This window comes from Rhinopithecus roxellana, chromosome 1, assembly GCF_007565055.1.
Source record: "Rhinopithecus roxellana isolate Shanxi Qingling chromosome 1, ASM756505v1, whole genome shotgun sequence".
NCBI lineage: Eukaryota > Metazoa > Chordata > Mammalia > Primates > Cercopithecidae > Rhinopithecus > Rhinopithecus roxellana.
Window position 1 is genome coordinate 101,349,882 of NC_044549.1, and position 19,725 is coordinate 101,369,606.

The 19,725-nt window shown below is 41.6% G+C and overlaps 1 protein-coding gene across 7 annotated transcripts in view; it reads left to right on the forward strand.

Annotated features, from left to right (window-relative positions):
* Positions 1 to 19,725, forward strand: part of PLCH1 (phospholipase C eta 1) — a 267,636-nt gene that overhangs the window by 219,090 nt on the left and 28,821 nt on the right. For all 7 annotated transcript variants that reach the window (XM_030928468.1, XM_030928464.1, XM_030928457.1 and 4 more), the window contains 2 exons: positions 9,323 to 9,430; positions 18,808 to 18,969. In XM_030928468.1, coding sequence (XP_030784328.1) covers positions 9,323 to 9,430; positions 18,808 to 18,969 — 270 coding nt within the window. The remainder of the gene's footprint in view (positions 1 to 9,322; positions 9,431 to 18,807; positions 18,970 to 19,725) is intronic.

Consider the following 19,725-nt stretch of genomic DNA (forward strand, 5'->3'; position numbering starts at 1 on the left):
ACCTGCCTTGCCATCCCAAAGTGCTGAGATGACAGGCATGATCCACCATGCCCAACTGGATTTTTCTTTTTTTATCGCATCATCGGGCTGCAAATTTTACAAAACTTTTATGCTGTGCCTCCCTTTTAAACATAAGTTCCAATTTCAGATCATCTCTCTCAAGTTCAAAGTTTCACAGATCTCTAGGGCAGGGGCACCACCAGTCTCTTTGCTAAAGCATAGCAAGAGTGACCTTTGCTCTGGTTCCCAAAAAGTTCCTCATCTCCATATGAGACCACCTCAGCCTGGACTTCATTGTTCACATCACTATGAGCATTTTGGTCAAAACCATTCAACAAGTCTCTAGGACGCTCCAAACTTTCCCACATCTTCCTATCTTCTTCTGAGCCCTCCAAACTGTTCCAACCTCTGTCTGTTACCTAGTTCCAAAGTCAATTCCACATTTTCAAGTGTCTTTATAGCAGTACCCAACTCTCTGCAGTACCAATCTACTCTATCAGTCTGTTTTCACACTGCTATAAAGAAATACCTGAGACTGGGTAATTATAGAGGAAAGAGGTTTAATTGACTCACAGTTTCTCAGGCTTGGCAGGAAGTATGGCTAGGAGGCTTCATGAAACTTACAATCGTGGCAGAAGGTGAAGAGGAAGCGTCACCTTCTTCATAAGATGGCAGGAGAGAGAAGAGTGAGCAGCGAAGTGGGAAGAGGTCTTTAAAAAGTCATCAGATCCTGTGAGAACTCACTCACTATCACAAAATCAGCATGGAGTATCCGCCCCCATAGTCCAATCACCTTCCACCAGGTTTCTCCCTACTCACGTGGGTAATATGGGGATTACAATTCAAGATGAGATTTGGGTGGGGACATAGCTAAACCATATCACCTGTGATCTAGATTTTCAGGTTCCCCAGTTAGGATGTATGTTCGAGGGTGGATCTTTCCCCCTCACACTTTGGCCACTCACAGTTTTTCAACTGTCTCACAGAGCTTAGAACAGCAGTCTGCTTCCTTCAAAGGGCTGTGAATTCTTTCGGTTTTCCTGGTGTGTTCCTGCAGTAGTTCTTGTAGCACAAGTTCACGGTGCGAGTCTCCACATGCTGTTCCATTGTCCAAGTGGGAGCTGCAAGTTAGTCCTGCCTCTTAGCTGCCATTTTACTCTGGCATCTCCACATGTCTCTCACTTTCAATCAAAAACTACAAATGATTAAGCTTAGTGAGGAAAACGTGTTAAAAAACAAGACAGACTGAAAGCTGGGCCTCTTGTACCCAAGAGTTAGCCATTTTGTGAATGCAAAAGAAAAGTTCTTGAAGAATATTGAAAGTGCTACTTCAGTGAACACACAAATGATAGGAAAGCAAAATAGCCTTAACTTATTGCTGATAGACAGAAAGTTTGAGTTGTCTGGATAAATGATCAAACCAGCTATAACATTCTCTTAAGCCAAAGCCCAATCCAGAGCAAGGACTTAACTCTCTTCAATTTTGTGAAGGCTGAGAGAAGTGAGGAAACTGCAGAAGAAAAGTTTGGAGCTAGCAGAGTTTGGTATATGAGGATTAAGGCAAGAATCCATCTCCATAACATAAAAGTGCAAGGTGAAGCAGCAAGTGCTGGTGGAGAAGCTGCAGCAAGGGATCTAGAAGATCTAGCTAAGATAATTGATGAAAGCGGCTACACTAAACAACAGATTTCTTTTTGTTTTTGGAGATGGAGTATCACTCTGTCACCCAGGTTGGAGTGCAGTGGTGCAATTTTGGCTCACTACGACCTCTACCTCCTGGGTTCAAGTGATTCTCCTGCCTCAGCTTCCCAAGTAGCTGGGAATACAGGCACATGCTACCAAACCCAGCTAATTTTTGTATTTTTAGTAGAGATGGGTTTCACCATGTTGGTCAGGCTGGTCTTGAACTCCTGGCCTCAGGGAATTTGCCTGCCTTGGCCTTCCAAAGTGCTGGGATTACAGGCGTAAGCCACTGTGCCCAGCCCAACAGATTTTCAGTATAAGCAAAACAGTCTTATATTGGGAGAAGATGCCATCTGGGACTTTAATAGCTGGAGAGGAGTAAATGCCTGCCTTCAAAGCGTCAAGAACAGACCGAGTCTCTTGTTAGGGGCTAATGCAGCTAATGACTTTAAGTTGAAGCCGGGGCTCATTTTTCATCCCCTATGGCCCTTAAGAATTATGCTAAATCTACTCTGCCTGCACTGTATAAATGGAATGAAAAAGTCTGGATGACAGCACATATTTTTACAGCATGGTTTACTGAATGTTTTAAGCCTACTGTTGAGACCTACTGTTCAGGAAAAAAGATTCCTTTCAAAATATTACTGCTCATTGACAATGCACCTGGTTACCCAAGAACTCTAATGAGATGTTTAAGTAGATTCATGTTGTTTTCATGCCTGCTACACAACATCTATTCTGTAGCTCATTGTTCTATGTATAATTTTGACTTTCAAGTCTTATTACTTAAGAAATATACTTGTAAGCCTATAACTGCCATAAATAGTGATTCCTTTGATAAGTCTGGGCAAACTAAATTGAAAACCTTCTAGAAAGGATTCACCATTCTAAATGCCATTAAGAACATTTGCGATTTTTTTGAGGAGGTCAGCAGATTATTATTAGCAGGAGTTTAGAAGAAGAAGATTCCAATCCTGATGGATGACTTTGAGGGGTTCAAGACTTCAATGGAGAGAGTCACTGTAGATGCGTTAGAAATAACAAGAGAACTAGAATTAGAAGTGGAGCCTGTGGGAGGCCGAGGTGGGCAGATCACGAGGTGAGGAGATCGAGACCAGCCTGGCTAATACGGTGAAACCCCGACTCTACTAAAAATACAGAAAAATTAGCTGGGCGTGGTGGCTGGCGCCTGTAGTCCCAGCTACTTAGGAGGCTGAGGCAGGAGAATGGTGTGAACCTGGGAGGTGGAGCTTGCAGTGAGCTGAGATCACACCACTGCACTCCAGCCTGGGTGACAGAGTGAGATTCCATCTAAAAAAAAAAAAAAAAAAAAAGAAGTGGAGCCTGAAGATGTGACTTAATTGCTGCAATCTTACAATCTGATGATCAAACTTGAATAGATGAGGAATTACTTATATGAATAAGCAAAGCAAGTGGGTTCTTAAGGTGTACAAAACCTTAGTTGATAAAGCAACAGGAAGGATTGAGAGCATTTACTCCAATTTTGCCAGAAGTTCTACTGTAGGTAAAATGCTATTAAACAGAATCACATGCTGCAGAGAAATCTTTTGTGAAAGGAAGAGTCAATCAATGGAGCAAACTTAATTTTTGTTCCATTTGAGAAATTGCCAGCCAGGTGTGGTGGCTTATGCCTGTAATCCTAGCACTTTGGGAGGCCAAGGCGGGTGGATCACTTGAGGTCAGGAGTTCGACACCAGCCTGACCAACATGGTAAAACCCCATCTCTACTAAAAAAATACAAAATTAGCTGGGCCTGGTGGTGCATGCCTGTAATCCAAGCTATGTGGGAGGCTGAGGCAGGAGAATCGCTTGAATCCCGGGGGGCGAGGTTTCAGTGAGCCGAGGTCACACCATTGCACTCCAGCCTGGGCAACAAGAGCGAAACTCTATCTCAAAACAAAACAAAACAAAACAAAACAAAAAAGAAGCAAATTGCCACAGTCAACTAACCTTTAGCAACCACCACCCTGATCAGTCAGCAGGTATCCACATTGAAGCAAGACTCTCCGCCAGCAAAATGACTACAATTTGCGAAAGGTTCAGATGATCATTAGCTTTTTATAGCATTAAATATTTTTAAATTAAGGTATATACTTTTTTAAGACATAATACTATTGCACACTTAATAGGCTATAGTATAGCATAATTGTAACTTTTATATTCACTGGGAGACCAAAAAATCCATGTGCCTCTCTTTATTGTGATATTCATTTTATTGCAGTGATCTGAAACCATATTCATAATAATTCTAAGGTATGCCTGTAAACAAAACATTGCTTATGAGAAAAAAATAACAAATAGTAATATTCCATAGACTCTTTTTGCTGAAATAACTTTAGCTGTGTGGTCCAAGTTTCCTGCTTTTACAGATGTGAATCACAGAGTTGTCTCCATTCTCCTGGGGCTGTGCAGCCAGATATTTTGAAGCCGAGAGGTGACCATGCTTCCAGTCCAATCTCTAGCAATATTTCCATATACCACAGACAAATTAATTCTAGAGTGTAACTGCTGCATGAAATATATGTAGATCAGAAAGGGACCTCTGGAAGACACCTGGATCATTCTTCATTTACATCATTATTGGACCACAGTTAAATTAGTTAAGCCATATAAAGTGCTATCTAAATTTATTTTATAATTTTCCTTTGGAGTAACACCATTGAAAAGGGGCCTCGAAAAACAGTGTTCCTTTGCATTGTTTTTCTCTCTATCTGCCTGGATAAAATATTTGCCAGCCTGGAAAAAGCTGACCAAAAATAGGGCTCTGATAATGCAAGGTCTTTTAATTAGATTTTTAAAGGACTGAAAATTAACGTGTCTTATGAATACTCTGGGACGCAGCTTCTTCTTTTTGTTCCCTCACCTCACACCACCCTCAGATGAAGGGGAGTGGAAGCTTAGTTCTGTGTCCTTACCTGCTCAGCACCACCTGCTCCTCACAGTTACACTTTCCTTTCTAGTCAGTGCTGTCAGTGATGTGTATCAGTTGAGGATTATTATTATTCTTTTCTTGGTGATATTATTTTTCATATTTATTTCTATTCTGTAGAACATTTACAAACATATATTGGTTTTTATGCTATTTTATGCTGTTTCAAAAGAGGGAATTGCTACTACTACCTTTTAAATGTCTTGGGTACAGTTTCATCTTGCTGTCTGCCATGGTACCTAAAACAAAGCAGATTCTGAATAAACGAAGAAAGTTGATATCTTGATATCTTGTTTCTGAGTATGTCTGGTCACCTCCTAATTGAATACCTTGTTTCTGGTGCTACCATATTATAACTACCCTACAAGTGCTCCTAAAGTAAAGAAAAATAGAAAAATAAACTGATTTTTAGGAGCTTTCTGTATCAATAGGACCTGAAATAATATACAGAAATAAATGCTTTGATTCTGAGCTGCCTTGTTATTAATGATACACAAATTAGATACCAAATTTTTTGTTGTTGTTGTTGGGGAGACACTCTCGCTCTGTCAACCAGGCTGGAGTACAATGGTGCAATCTCGGCTCGCTGCAACCTCTGCCTCCCGGGTTCAAGCGATTCTCCTGCCTCAGCCTCGTGAATAGCTGGGATTGCAGGTGCCTGCCACCACGCCTGGCTAATTTTTGTATTTTTAGTACAAATGAGGTTTCACCATGTTGGCCAGGCTAGTCTTGAACTCCTGATGTCAGGTGATCTGCCTGCCTCGGCCTCCCAAAGTTCTGGGATTACAGGCATGAGCCACTATGCCTGGCCCCAACTGTTTTTTTTTTTTTTTGAAATGAAGTCTCACTCTGTCACCCAGGCTGGAGTGCAGTGGGGCGATCTTGGCACCCTGCAACCTCTGCCTCCCAGGTTCAAGCGATTCTCTGGCCTCAGCCTCCCGAGTAGCCGGGATTACAGGGCTCACCACCTGGCTAATTTTTGTATTTTTGGTAGAGACGGGGTTTCACCATGTTGCCCAGGCTAGCCTAGAACTCCTGATCTCAGGTGATCCACTGACCTCCCTTGGACTACCAAAGTGCTGGGGTTACAGGTGTGAGCCACTGTGCCTGGCCGGCCTCAACTTTTTAATCTTACAAATTCCCTTCTGTAAATTGAAGAAAATATTTGCCTAAATCCCAATTGTTTAGATTCTTAATATAGATTATGCTTTCATTACATAAATGGTTTATCCAGCTTTGAAACTGTCACTAGTGGTAAGGACTCAAGGTCAAGAGCTTTGGGTATCAAGGAAGGTGTGGGAAAACTGGGAAAGACATTTCTCCGAACATCCGACTAAGCTGGTAGCCGTGTGGAGGTAGGAAGTGGGTAAGAGCGGGATCCAGAATTCTGAAAGAGGTAACGGTGGTGTGGAGAGCAGGAATACTAAAAGTCACTGAAACTTGAGTTTAGAGATCAGCCTGGGATGATATTTATAAATGTATCATTATTTTGGCTGTCAGGCATGTGAACATCCTTCCATGTTTAAGGAAGTTTCCATCGCTGTGTTTTAAGGGATTCCCTTAGAGGAGCTCAAAGTTTGCTTTTGCAGCCTTTCTTAGGGCTAGGATGTGGGCACCCCATCTAGAAGCCACCAATCAAGTGAACATGTCCCAGACATTGAAGCAGAAACTACAGTAGGAAAGTGGGACCAAGTTGAACCCATCCTGGGGGTGGAGGGAGTGGGGTGGACATGCTGGCAGCTTCCTTTAGGGCCCATGGCAGCACTTCTGGCAGTAGTCCTGATGTCCATTGTGTGGATGATGGAGTGAAAGCCTCTATCTCTGTGCTTAGTTGTGTTGGAAATGGTATCTTCAGTGGATTTGTTCTGCCCCATGATTTTGGTTGGTGCTTATGTTAGGTGTCTATTGCTGCGTAGCAAATTACCCCAACATTTGGCAACTTAAAACGTTGAATATTCCCACCGCCCCTGTAGGTCAGGAACCTGGATGTGGCTTAGCTGGGTCCTCTGCTCAGGGTCTCTCTTGAGGCTGTAATTAAGGTGTCCTCTGGGGCTGCAGTCATCTCACGGCTGGACTGAGGGAAGCTCTGCTTCCGAGATTACTTTAGTGGTTGTTGTTGGCACATTTCGGTTCCTTTCAGGCTGTTGACTACTGAGGCCTCTCTCACCTCCCTGCCATGTGGGTCTCTCCATAGCACAGCTCACAACACCTGTGTGTGTGTGTGTGTGTGTGTGAGAGAGAGAGAGAGAGAGAGAGAGAGAGAGAGAGATAAAGAGAGAGATGGAGAGAGAGATGGAGAGAGAGAAAGAGAGAGAAAGAGAGAGGGAGCTCCAGGAAAGGAGAGAAGTTTGGGGAAGCAAGCAAGAAGGTATAGTGTTTCTATAACCTGATCTCAGAAGTGACCTTCCATCACTTTTGCTGTACTCAGTTCATTAGAAGTGGGGTACTAGGTCCAGGTCACTCTCAAAGGGAGGGGATTGCAGAAGGATGTGAATATTGAGACAGGAGACATTTGTACTATTGTTTAGAGGCTGCCTACTGCAGTGGCCTTGCCCTCTTAGCCTCAAAGCCTGGTTCTGCCCCACCTCCCGCCCTCTGATTCTGGAAGCAATTCAGTATTTTGGTAATAAATATTCCTTTCTGCTTGTAGTAAGAAGCCTTACTAATACAGATAGCTGCCCTCAAAGCTTTTCTCAGACCCCTGGGCCTTACCCCCTGCTATCCTTTTTAGTTTACATTTACTATTTTTGAATGTAATTTGAGAAATGCAGGAAAAGAAAATGTAAATTTCACTCATAGTGCTGTTACAAAGAGGTAATTACCCTTAACAATTGACCATATTTATTTTTAGACTTTTTTGCTGTTTTTTTAATCACTGAGATAATATTGTATATATAATTCTGTAACTTAATTGTCTTAATATCTTGTGAGAATGTTCCCTGTCAAAAAGCCCCTCGTTTTTAAAGTGTGTTATTGAGTAAGTCAGGAGTGGCCTTGTTCTCCGGGAGGTGCTCAAACTGGGCAGGAGTCTCGCTGCATTGTCTGTGAAAGAGGGGCTTGCTAAATGCAAAGTGAGGCATAATTGTTAAGGAGGCATGTAACCTGCTTAGGTGAATAAGCTGCTCTGAGGGACATTAGCATGCTTGTTGTTGTCATAGTTCCTTTGGGCTGCTATAACAAAACCACCTTAGACTGGGCAACTTGTAAACAACAGAATTCGTTGCTCTTGGATCTAGATGCTGGGAAGTCCAAGATTAAGTTGATGTCAGATTTGGCATCTGGTGAGGGCCTGTTTCTCATGGATAGTACCTACTTTTTGTCCTCACATGACAGAAGGGGCAAGGGAGCTTGTTGGAGCCCTCATGACTTAATCACTTCCCAAATGCCTCACCTCTTAATACTATCATATGGGTGGGGTATTAGGTTCTAATACATGGATTTTGGGGGACACCAGCATTCACACCACAGCAGTTGTACGTAATGGGATGGAGTGGTAGTTGTTGTGATGGGTCATCTATTCTATTTTTAAATTTTTAATAAAAGTAGAGATGGGGTCTTACTATGTTGCCCAGACTGTTTTCAAACTCCTAGCTTCAAGCAGTCCTCCTGCCTTGGCCTCCCAGAGTGTTGGGATTACAGGGATGAGCCATCATGCCCAGCCAAATCATCTTGTTTTTTGGTGGAGGGGATTTCTCACTTTGTCACCCAGGCTGGAGTGCAGTAGTACAAACATGACTCACTGCAGCCTCAACCTCCTGGGCTCAAGTCATCCTCCTGCCTCAACCTCCTGTGTAGCTGGAATCATAGGCACGTGCTACCATGCCCAGCAAATTTTTTGATTTTTTGTTGAGACAGAGTCTCATTTTGTTGCCCAAGCTGGTCTTGAAATCCTAGGGTCAAGTGATCCTCCCATCTCAGCCTCCCAAAGTGCTGGGATTACAGGTGTGAGCCACTGCGCCTGGCTCCAGGTTCCAAGTCATCTATTCTTGAATAGAAGCCTGGTTTGATTTTTTAAACTATAGTAACTCTAATTCATTCTACTTAATTGAAACTAAGAAGACTTCCCTTTTTTGAAAATCTCCACTCCCCCTTATTTTGCCCCTAATTCAAACTGTCTGCTTTCTAGTCAGTCTGAAGTAATGATTAGCTAATGATACAACATTTTATTTTCAGTTTTTACTTTTCAAAAATGATTTTTAATTGTCGTAAACTACATGTGACCTAAAATCTAACATCTTAACTATTTTTAAGTGTATACAGTAAACCCTTTTTAAAGTGTGTTCAATACTATTAAACACATTCCCACTATGTGCAGCCAGTCTCCAAAACTCTTCATCTTGTAAAAGTGAAACTCTACACCCATTCAGCAACAACTCCCGATACCCTCCTACCTTCAGCCCTTGGCCATCACCATTCTACTTTCTGCCTCTATGAATCTGATATAAATGGAATCATACAATACACTTCCTTTTATGTCTAGCTTATTTCAATCAGCATAATACCTTCAAAGTTCATTCATTTTGTAATATGTACCAGAATTTCCTTCTTCTTAAAGGCTAAGATTCCATTGAATGTACATACACATTTTGTTTATCCTTTCATCTGTCAGTGGATGCTTGGGTTACTTCCACCTTTTGGCTATTGTGAATTTATTCTCATTTTAAAATGGGATGTTTTGTTCCATTTCAGGGTAAGAAGTTGCCTTATCATCTTGGGGATGATGCAGAGGAAGGAGAAGTTTCCGATGAGGACAGTGCAGATGAAATTGAAGACGAGTGCAAATTCAAGCTCCATTATGTAAGTTGCAGACATGACCATGTTTTTTATCCCTGATATGCTGTATTACAATGGAGTTCCAAGTCGCTACTGTGTTGGAGGCCTCACAATTACAGTGGCTGTGGTGTAGAAAGGATATTCATTGAAAATTACTTTGTTTGCTGGCACACAGACACTCAAATGTTTGTTGAATGAATGATTCAATGATTCTTGTGTCTGAGTGTTGAAAGGAATTTTAGTGATTAATTCATTCAACCCTCTCTCCAGGGATCAATTTCCTGTTACAGATTCAAAAATCAAATTGTGGTTGAAAAAGTTACTGTCTTTGGTAATAAAAGCTGGCTTTACTTTAGCGTTGCCTTCCCTACCTCATGCTAGTAGCCCCACCATGCTCCCTGTCAAGGCTGGCTGGAGGAACCCCACCTGCATGTGGGCCTGCTTCTCTGGGATGCCCATCCCCTCTTTAAGAAAATGTACCTTGTACCAGAGGGATTTCCAAGCCCTTCCAGACATGGACCTCTTCGCTAAATCTTTAATTTGCCAAGTCTTCAATAAAGTGGCATAGAATAGTTTGTTACTTGCTTGGTGCATCAGCCCCCTTTTCTAGATGAAGGAGCCTCCTTTATAGAAAGGCATCATTCAGGCTGGGCGCGGTGGCTCACGCCTGTAATCCCAGCACTTTGGGAGGCCGAGGAGGGCAGATCATAAGGTCAGGAGATCGAGACCATCCTGGCTAACACGGTGAAACCCCATCTCTATTAAAAATACAAAAAAATTAGCCAGATGTGGTGGTGGGCGCCTGTAGTCCCAGCTACTCGGGAGGCTGGGGTGGGAGAATGACGTGAACCCGGGAGGAGGAGTTTGCAGTGAGCCAGGATCACGCCACTGCACTCCAGGCTGGGTGACAGAGCGAGACTCCATCTCAAAAACAAGAAAAAAAGAAAAGGAAAACATCATTTAGCCAGGTGATCCAAGGGAAATTCAAACCTGAGAGAAATATAAGACTTAAAAAGATGCCTCATTGCTCCTTTTTATAACTCATATGATTGCTAGAATCACACAGCAACCTGAGAGTAGCACACGCTGATGATAGTTTGGTATAGAATTTTATTTCTACAGAAAAGGTTAGTCCTCTAGACATCAGGACTATGATTCTGCCTTCTTAAAAAAAAAAAAAAAAAAAACCAGAGACATTTGTATACATTCTTGTAGTTTACACCATTGCCCTGAATTCAGTTATTACATTGTTAACAACAGTCCAACTCTTCAGATAATTCTGTGATGCCTTTCCTGTGGTTGTGAAAATGAGCTAGCATTATTTTCAAAGGGGACAAGAATTTAATGACAGCTGAAGTCTCAGTAGACACTTCTTTCTTGGCTTTAATGCCCTTTAAATGGGCTAAATGGAGAAGATTCAGCTTGAAGTGAAAAGGAAAAGTTACCATCTGTATTCTTCTCTTGCCTTTTAATAGTTTATGTTAGCAAAATTAAATACTATTAATTAATAGGGCTATGGTTACAGAAAATCTAAATAGATTTACATGTTTGAAAACTATGCTATGTCATTATACAGTTAATATTTTAAATAGTTGCTTTTTTCTCTTCTAGGTATTTATTTTTTATAGTTATTTATGATTATGGATAATTTAGCCTTAGTTTTTAGCATTACTTTATAAACCAGATTTTTGTCTCTGATTTTTATCATTTTGCATCTTGTTTTCTAGATCTCTTGGTTGCCAGCCGTAGTGTACATCTACCATTATTCACTCAGCTATTTCATTTTTCTTCTCCAGTGAGCTCTCCAACTTCCTAAATTCAATATATGTGATTATGCAAAAATAGTAAGATGTAGTCTTATGGGAACAAATAAATAATTTCACCTGTGAAGTATCCAACTAGATTCCTCTTTTCTTTACTAAAAGTAGTTGATTTCTGGACACTCACATCAGGAGATGGTTTAGAACATGATTCCATGGAGTTAGATATGATCTTTCATTTGGATTCTTTGGTGTGGCCCTAAGTGAAAGTAAAGCACCTTAACTGTAAGTTTACAGGCATCTCTTTGTTATATTTTAGAAGAGAAAATAAATAAATCAACATTGAAGAAATATTAAAGAAATATTTCAAATTGTTTTTTGCTATTTTTGAGCTCTTCTGAGAAAAGGCAATGCTGTGTTTAGAAAACCAAAGTGTTATCTTGTAATCAGACCATTTATAGTCCTATTGTTGGCAGAGGGCTCAAATGCCCTATCTGACTGGTAAATTTATAATAAATTCCCTGATAAACTGAATATCTGATCATATTTCTGCAAAAGAGGGTGTACTTTGGATAGTTTATGTGAACCAATAATTATCTGAGAGGAAGCTCTTAACCTCAGTTTTAAGTTGAGAGAATGTGGTTAGATTTATAAGTTATATCTGAATTATTGCAATGAATACACATTTTAACTTTGCATTCGTTTACACTGGAACGCCAACTCTCGTGGGGTCTTATAAGATTCATTTGCACATTCAATAAACTTTTATTAAACATCTCCTGTTGGACATGTGCTCATCAGTGTTGTAGGTACTGGATGATATATCAGTAACAAAATAGACAAAAATCATTGCCTTCGTGAATTTTACACATCATTGGGAGAGGATGAGGATAGACAAGAAACAAGACAAATAAGTAAGATATATAGTGTACTAGACAGTGATCAGTGCTAAAGGAAAAAAGGGTGTGTGTGTCTGTGTGTGTGTGTGCACACTTATGCTGTGTATATGTAAGGGATCTATTAAAGTTTTAGATGGGATGTCCAGGAAAGCCCTCACAGGGAACATGCATTTGAACAAGTGAAGAGTTAGTCATGCTGATACCTGAGGAGGAATGTTCCAGGCAGAAAGAACCCCAAGTGCAAAGGCCAGAAGCGGGATTTGAGGCTCTCCCAGCGCCACCCTGGAGTTAGAAGCAGAACAGGAGGACAAGACTCCTGTTACTTTTAAGCAAGCAATTTAAGCCATACTGTAAGTTTTTTCTTATGTAGTAAATGCTTCTGTTGTTGAATTAACTGAACCTTTTAAGCTTCTGCCACATACTATTTTGTGGCTCCAGCCATAGAGAAAATCTGGCTTATAATGGGTAAGCCACAAGGTAAAGCCAGTGTGTTCAGTGACCCAAGAATCATACAACACAGAGACACAGAGGACGACTTCCTTTCAACCAGAGTAGTAATCTAGCAGATTTGATTCTGTGAGGCGAAGTCACCATTATTCATCTTTATGGATCTTCTAATGTCAGCGTGCTCTACACAATTTCCACCTCTGTATTTCAACTTCATTAATGTTTTTCTGCTTCTGCTGAGTTATGCAGTATCTTTTCTCTTGTGCTCTCTAAAGCTGTTTAGCCAGCTTCTTGGGCATAAACATTAGCTCTATATCTCCTACGTAAAGCTCATCCCATAAACACCAAGCCTTCCAGCAAGTTCTAAAGCAGTCCTAGTGCAGTGACATGTAGCAATTTTTGTCTTATACTGTAAAACCATTATCCAGACCGCGTGTGTATATCTCTCACTAAACATTTTAATCATTTTCCTCCCTCATCTTTTTTCCTAAGTCATTCCTTTTATGCTTTGAGCTATCCTAAGAAGGATTATGAATCTTGTTTGTTTAAAACATATCAGCACTCAAAGACAGAATGAGTTACCTCTTGAGGTTGCAAGGTCTTGCTATTGAAAGTGTTCATTGGGCCGGGCACGGTGGCTCAAGCCTGTAATCCCAGTACTTTGGGAGGCCGAGACGGGCAGATCATGAGGTCAGGAGATCGAGACTCATCCTGGCTAACACGGTGAAACCCCGTCTCTACTAAAAAATACAAAAAACTAGCCGGGCGTGGTGGCGGGTGCCTGTAGTCCCAGCTACTCGGGAGGCTGAGGCAGGAGAATGGCGTGAACCTGGGAGGCGGAGCTTGCAGTGAGCTGAGATCCGGCCACTGCACTCCAGCCTGGGCGACAGAGCGAGACTCCGTCTCAAAAAAAAAAAAAAAAAAAAAAAAAAAAGAAAGTGTTCATTGGATCAAAAAGCCCAGATGCTGGGCATACTAGTACATCCTGGCAACAAGAGGTAGGGAATGATAAAGGTGACTTGGAATCTCCCTGGAAGATTCTAGTTGTTTCTAATACATGGATATGACCGGTCCTTGAACAGAAGAGTGTGTTGTTAAGTGAGCTACAGGAGCAGGCAGGTGACGGTAGAGGACAGGAGTAAACACACAGGCTTGAATGTCTGAGAAGCAGCTGTTCTTCAGCTGAGACCTTCAGGTCTTACAGCTTGGAAAGCAGTGAGGCCCTCAGAAAAGCCAGCAAAATATTATTCTTCCCGTCTTTGGACTTTAGCCAAAGGAAAAAAAAACTAGGGGGGATGTTGAAATACTTCAGTTTTTAGTTTTTTCCCTCCCCCACCTTTTTTTTTTTTTTGAAGCAAAGCAAAGGTCCTCAATTTTTTTTTTTTTTTTTTTTTTTTTTAAAGCAAAGGTCCTCAACTTGGGTCATGCATTGGAATGATGGGTAGCTTTCAAAAACCCCGGTGTCTGGGTCTTGGCTCAGGGATTCTACTACATGGGTCTGGGGCATGGCCTGGGATTTCTGAGCACTCCACTGGTGATGGCAATGTGTAGTGCAAGTAGAGTCCACTGTTTGGAAGGTCCCTTTCAAGGAGCAGCGCCCAATTTCTCCCCTTTCCTGGATCTTTCCAGTCTGGAATGATGGTCGTGGTTTGGGGCATCCTTCTGAGTATTCAGCAATGATTTAGCTTCGTGCTGGAGACAAAATGAGAATTTGTTTGATGTATTTACTTGTGGTAGAGGGATTCCTGGATCAGATTTATCTCTCAAAAAAGGACATAGAGAGCTCTGATTACTTCTCTGGTGGAAACTACCCACCATATGAAATGACTGCTCTCCCCTGGCCCCCAGCTGCAGCGTCCTTCCTCACCCACTGGCCCAGAGAACAAAAGACCAAGATACCTATGGCTTTCAGCTGTGGTCTCTGCTGCAGCTGCATGGTGCCTGGTAGGTCTCGAGGTCAAGTGTCTGTCTTAGCTTCCTTTCAGTAGTGCTATTGGATTCCAGGGCCGAATGATAATATATTAATGAAACCTCAGCCACACGTTTATTTGTTCTTCACAGCTGCCAATTTTCTTGCGCTGTAAATCACAGAGAAGAAAAAGATCAACAGGCAGAGATATGATTCCTTTAGCAGCTCCCAGTGTTTGGAGGATGTGAAGTAAATAATCATAGCCTTTGTGTTAAGCATTCATTATTTTACCAGCTCTGGGTCGACTTTGGCTTTGTATTTTGAGCCTTGCCTTGCTGACAGTGAAAGTGACTTGGTGTCATGGCCACAGATCTTCTCCTTACTTTAAGTCTCTGCCTCTTTGTGAGGCCCTGAGTGAGGGAAGGAAATGGATGCTCATTTGGAACATTCTGGATGGCACTGGATACCCTAGGTGCTCTTACATGCTTTTTTTTTTTTTTTTTTTTTTTTTTTTTTTTTGTCCTCTCAACAAATGCACACTCCATTGGGCCCTGGGTCTTGATCAAATGCGTTGGGGGTTAGAGACGTGGAGTTCTTTTCTTGGATTTGCTTCTGACCTTAAGTGAAATTGTTTTTCTCAGAGGGATTGTGATGATGTATTTCCCTGGTTTCATGACAGAAATAATGGCTTTTTAAAATATGAACCTGTACGTGGTTACTTTGACTCAAGAATTTCTCTTTTTCTGTAACAATGTAAGAGGGATGGCTGCCACATTGTATGGAAGAATAGACACAGTCTTGAATGGGAAGTCTTAGGAGGTTCGAGCTGCAATTCAGCCATTTTCATAGGCATGTGTGTTTGGTTGAGTGGTTGAACCTTTCTGTCTGTGTCATTATGAGAAAGAATTGGCTAATCCTAGTGTTTGCCTTAAATGGGGTTCAGCAGCTCAAATGAAGTATCTTTACATGACAGTGCTTTGGAAGCCTTAGTACAATACAGTCTCCCCCTTATTTGTGGGTTTGCTTCCTGCAGTCAATCATGGCCCAAAATATTGAATGAAAAATTCTATGAATAAACAATTTGTAAGTTGTGAATTGTGCACCATTCTGAGAAGTGTGATGAAGTCTTGCACTGTCTACTCCACCCCACCTGGGATGTGAATCATCCCTTTGTCCAGCGTATCCACCCATTACTATGTGAGAAAAAACATAGCATACATAGGGGTCAGGAATATCCATGGCTTTCAGCATCCAATGAGGATTTTTTGATGTATCTTCCACGCATAAAGGAGGCCTACTGGGTACAATCTTAGTTGCTTTTCCTATATTTCCCTGTGGCTCTTTTCTCCCTGCTCATATGATTACTGGTTCTTTTGATACTTTTTGTTTTCTCCATGCTTTTCCTCACATTGAAATGCTGTCCCCCTACTCTTTGCCAGATGATCAGCTCTTAGTCATGACAGTGGGTTGATTTCTGGCCACTGAAAGATAGGTTCAAGTCTTAATGCCTGGTACCTGTGTATGTGAGCTTATTTGGAAAAAAGGGTCTTTGCAGATGTAATTAAGTTAAGGACTTGAAGATAATATAATCCTGGGTTAACCATGTGGGCCCTAAATCCAGTGATAAGTGTCCTCGTAAGAAGAGAAGACACAAACAGATGGATGAGACATGCATGAGAAGACCATATAAAGACAGAGGCAGAAATTGGAGTGATGCTGCCACAAGCCAAGGAATACATGGGGCTATCATAAGCTGGAAGAGGCAAGGAAGGTTCCTCCCCTAGAGCTTTCAGAGGGAGTGTAGTCCTGCCAACACCTAGATTTCATACTTTTGGCCTTCAGATTTGTGAGAAAATAAGTATATTTCTATTGTTTTAAGATACCAAGTTTGTAGTAATTTGTTATATTGGTCACAGGAAACTTTATTTTATTTTATTATTATTTTTTAGAGACAGGGCTTCACTCTGTGGCCCAGGCTGGAGTGAAGTGGCATGATCATAGCTTACTACTGCCTCAAACTCTTGGGCTCACGGGATCCTTCCACCTCAGACTCCCAAGTAGCTAGGACTACAGGTGTGTGCCACCATGCCCAGCTAATTTTGTAAATTTTTGTAGAGACAGGGTCTCACTATATTGCCTAGGCTGATCTCAAACTCCTGGGCTCAAGCGATACTCCCAGTTTGGTCTCCCAAAGGGCTGGGATTATAGACACATGAGCCGTGGCACCTGGCCAAGTCACAGGAAACTAATATACTCATCTTTTAAGGCTTGACTCAGGTTTCTTCTGCTCCTGGAAGTGTCCCCCGATTCCCCTAGGCTGGACAAGGTGCGCCTCCTCTGTGTGCATATGCTACCCCTCACACCTGTCACTCTATTTGTTCCTGCTTGTGTAATTATCCAGGGATGTGTTGGCCTTCTCCATGACACTGAGGGCTCTGTGACAGTGGGTGGTATTCCTCTTTAATACTTCTCACCTGGCACAGCAGACGCTCAATACATTTTTTTTTTTTTAAATACAAAATGAGTTTTGTTCCCAAACTATCTCTCAACTTTGTTAACTACCCCCCGCACATTATCCTAGGCACTCAGTACCTGCAGTGGGGCCCAGTGTGCCTGATGTTTCATCTGCAGATACACTTCCTCTTTTGGCACACGCTGCCAGATTAATATTGTTTCTAGAGTTGCTACACAAGGACTTGTTCACTCGAAGACTCTCTAAGCAGCTCCATACCTCTTGCTTTCAAGTCCCTCCACACTCGAAAGTTCTTTATCTGCCACTACCGTACTCTATGAACTCTAGGAAATCTCATGTGTTCTTTGCATTTACCGAACATTCTTAATTCATGTAAATCCTTTGCTAGAACTGTGGTTGGCAGGAAAACCTTCTTTCCATCACTGTTGAAATTTCAGTTACATTGAGAGCTCTGATCAATTCCCACCTCTTTTTGGGGGCCTTCTCAGTCACTCAGGCCAATAATGCTGTGTTCCTTATCAGAAACTCTATTGTATTGGTTGTCTGTGCTTTTGTAGGCATCTTTGTAGACCAGGGTAGAATATTTGGGGACATGTCTTTTCTAGCATGACAGGAGGGTGTTCCCTTATGATGTTAGAACCAACTCTTTTTCATCCTTGCATCTCCTTCTGGACCTAGAGGTCTCCAGGGAAGTGGAGTGCCTCGTTAATTGGGCTTGTTAAAGATATTAATGCAAGTGATAGTGATACAGGGAAATTCAATAACCTATCCTGGTGTAGATTTTTGAAATTTTTCCTTAGGGCATTTATAATTGCTTTGTTCTTACAGGATTTTGTGAAAATGAATGCATTGTTGGAAAGCTACCCATTATGCAGAGTTGACATATAATGACCTCTTAGAAACAGATTTGCCAATGGAAGAACAGCCTTAAAGTTTTGGTGAAGAATGTGGGAATTGTTCTTGTCAAGGAGTACCCCTTTCCTCCCTTTGGGTGGGTTGTTCTTCAGCAAGTGGTTGAAGAATTTAGGGAAAGGTATTGGAAACAGGAAGAGGTAGGTGCACTGGAAGAGCAGAAGAGCTGTGAACGGAGGCTGGGGCCACTGGTTTCAAGCAGATCAAGTGGCTGAAAAGCTGTGCTAAGCAGGGCTTCGAGAGAATCTATATCCCACGATCACCTCAAAATTCTGTGAGTCATCAGCTGGACAGGTCGTAGCTCTGATATCCAAACCCCTTGAAATTCGTTGTGATCTTAAAGTCATTGTAACGACAAATCATGGCTGAGGTAATTATTGAGGTTCCCCCTAACTATACAGTGGGATTGGAAATAGGCAGGAAATGTATCTCACAATAATTCTCAACTCCGGAAATTTCCATAGCATTCTTTTCTCCTCAGTGAAAAAAGTAGTTTTATTTTAATAGCATATTTTTGTTCTAATTTACTTATGTAGGTTTAGAAAACGTAGTTTCCAAAAACTTTCCCTGGTCTTTTATCTGTTAAAAGCAACAAATAGCATAAGCATAGCGGGAAGGGCTTTGGAGTCCTGAGTTTGAATCCTGCTTCAGTTATTTGCTAGCTATGTAACCTCGAGCAATTTACTTGATTTCTCTCTAAGCATCAGATTCCATATCACTGAAATGGAAATGATAATAATACTTATAAGGTTCCTGAGGATTGAATGCAGTCACATGAAGAGTAGCTGGCAGAGAATTAGTTCTTAATAAATAGTAATCCTTATTATTATAGGATTTGTGGAGGAGGGAAGACCGAGATGGTACAATGAGCTTGAGCTTAATTACTTACAAGTAATTGAGAGACAGTGAAATTATAGAAACAACTGTGGCTTGATCAAAGGGTATATTCTAATTCAATGTGTTTCTTAAGGAAATTATTTGTATTACTTAATTCTTTGCAGAATAATGGGACCACTGAGCATCAGGTGGAATCTTTCATAAGGAAAAAACTGGAGTCACTGTTAAAAGAATCTCAAATTCGAGATAAAGAAGATCCTGATAGTTTCACAGTGAGGGCACTATTGAAGGCCACGCATGAAGGCTTAAATGCACACCTGAAGCAGGTATCTGATTCCCTCTTGTACTTATCCTTCAACAGGAAAAAGAAAGCATCTCATACTTTGTTTCTAATCATTTGTGAAATGCTCCTCCAACTTCTTCTATTTCTGTCCTCATTTTGCTTGAGAAATGAACATCTCCTATTGCAAAATGATATGAGAAATAGTTAAAAGTGGATTGGGTGGAGGTAGAAATGACTCAAATACTGCTCCACTTGGACCCTCAGAACAAAGCCGAGTGTTTTCAGAATCATCTTCCCAATACATTCTCAGGTGAGGGAAGAAGTTCCAGGCACCTGTGTCTCTTGCCCTCCCACCTCTCCACATTCATTAGATGTCTGCCTTCCCTGCTACTACCATCTGTCTTCCAGGGCTGACGGCTCCTCAGGCAGAAGGAAGATCATATGGGGGTGATCGCCCTTGGATCCTAAGTGATCACTCTGCATTGATGGTTGCCCTCTGGACCCTACACGAGTCTAGCCATCCAACTGCTAGGCTGTTCCTCAGGCCCATTTAGTTTCTAAACATAGAAATCCTAATTCAAAATGGCTTCAATGATGAAGAAGATGTTGGGTTTGGTAAGCAGAAAATTTATTTGCAGAATGGCCTATGGGGTGGGTTTAATCCAGAGGCTCAGTGGTGTCATTGTAGACCTATCTTTTTGCTCTACCTATCATGCTATCAGTGTCATCTCAAGTCTGGTTCTCCTGTTCATCAACTGTCCATGATGGTTGTGAGATGACTGCCAACAGGCCGATGAGC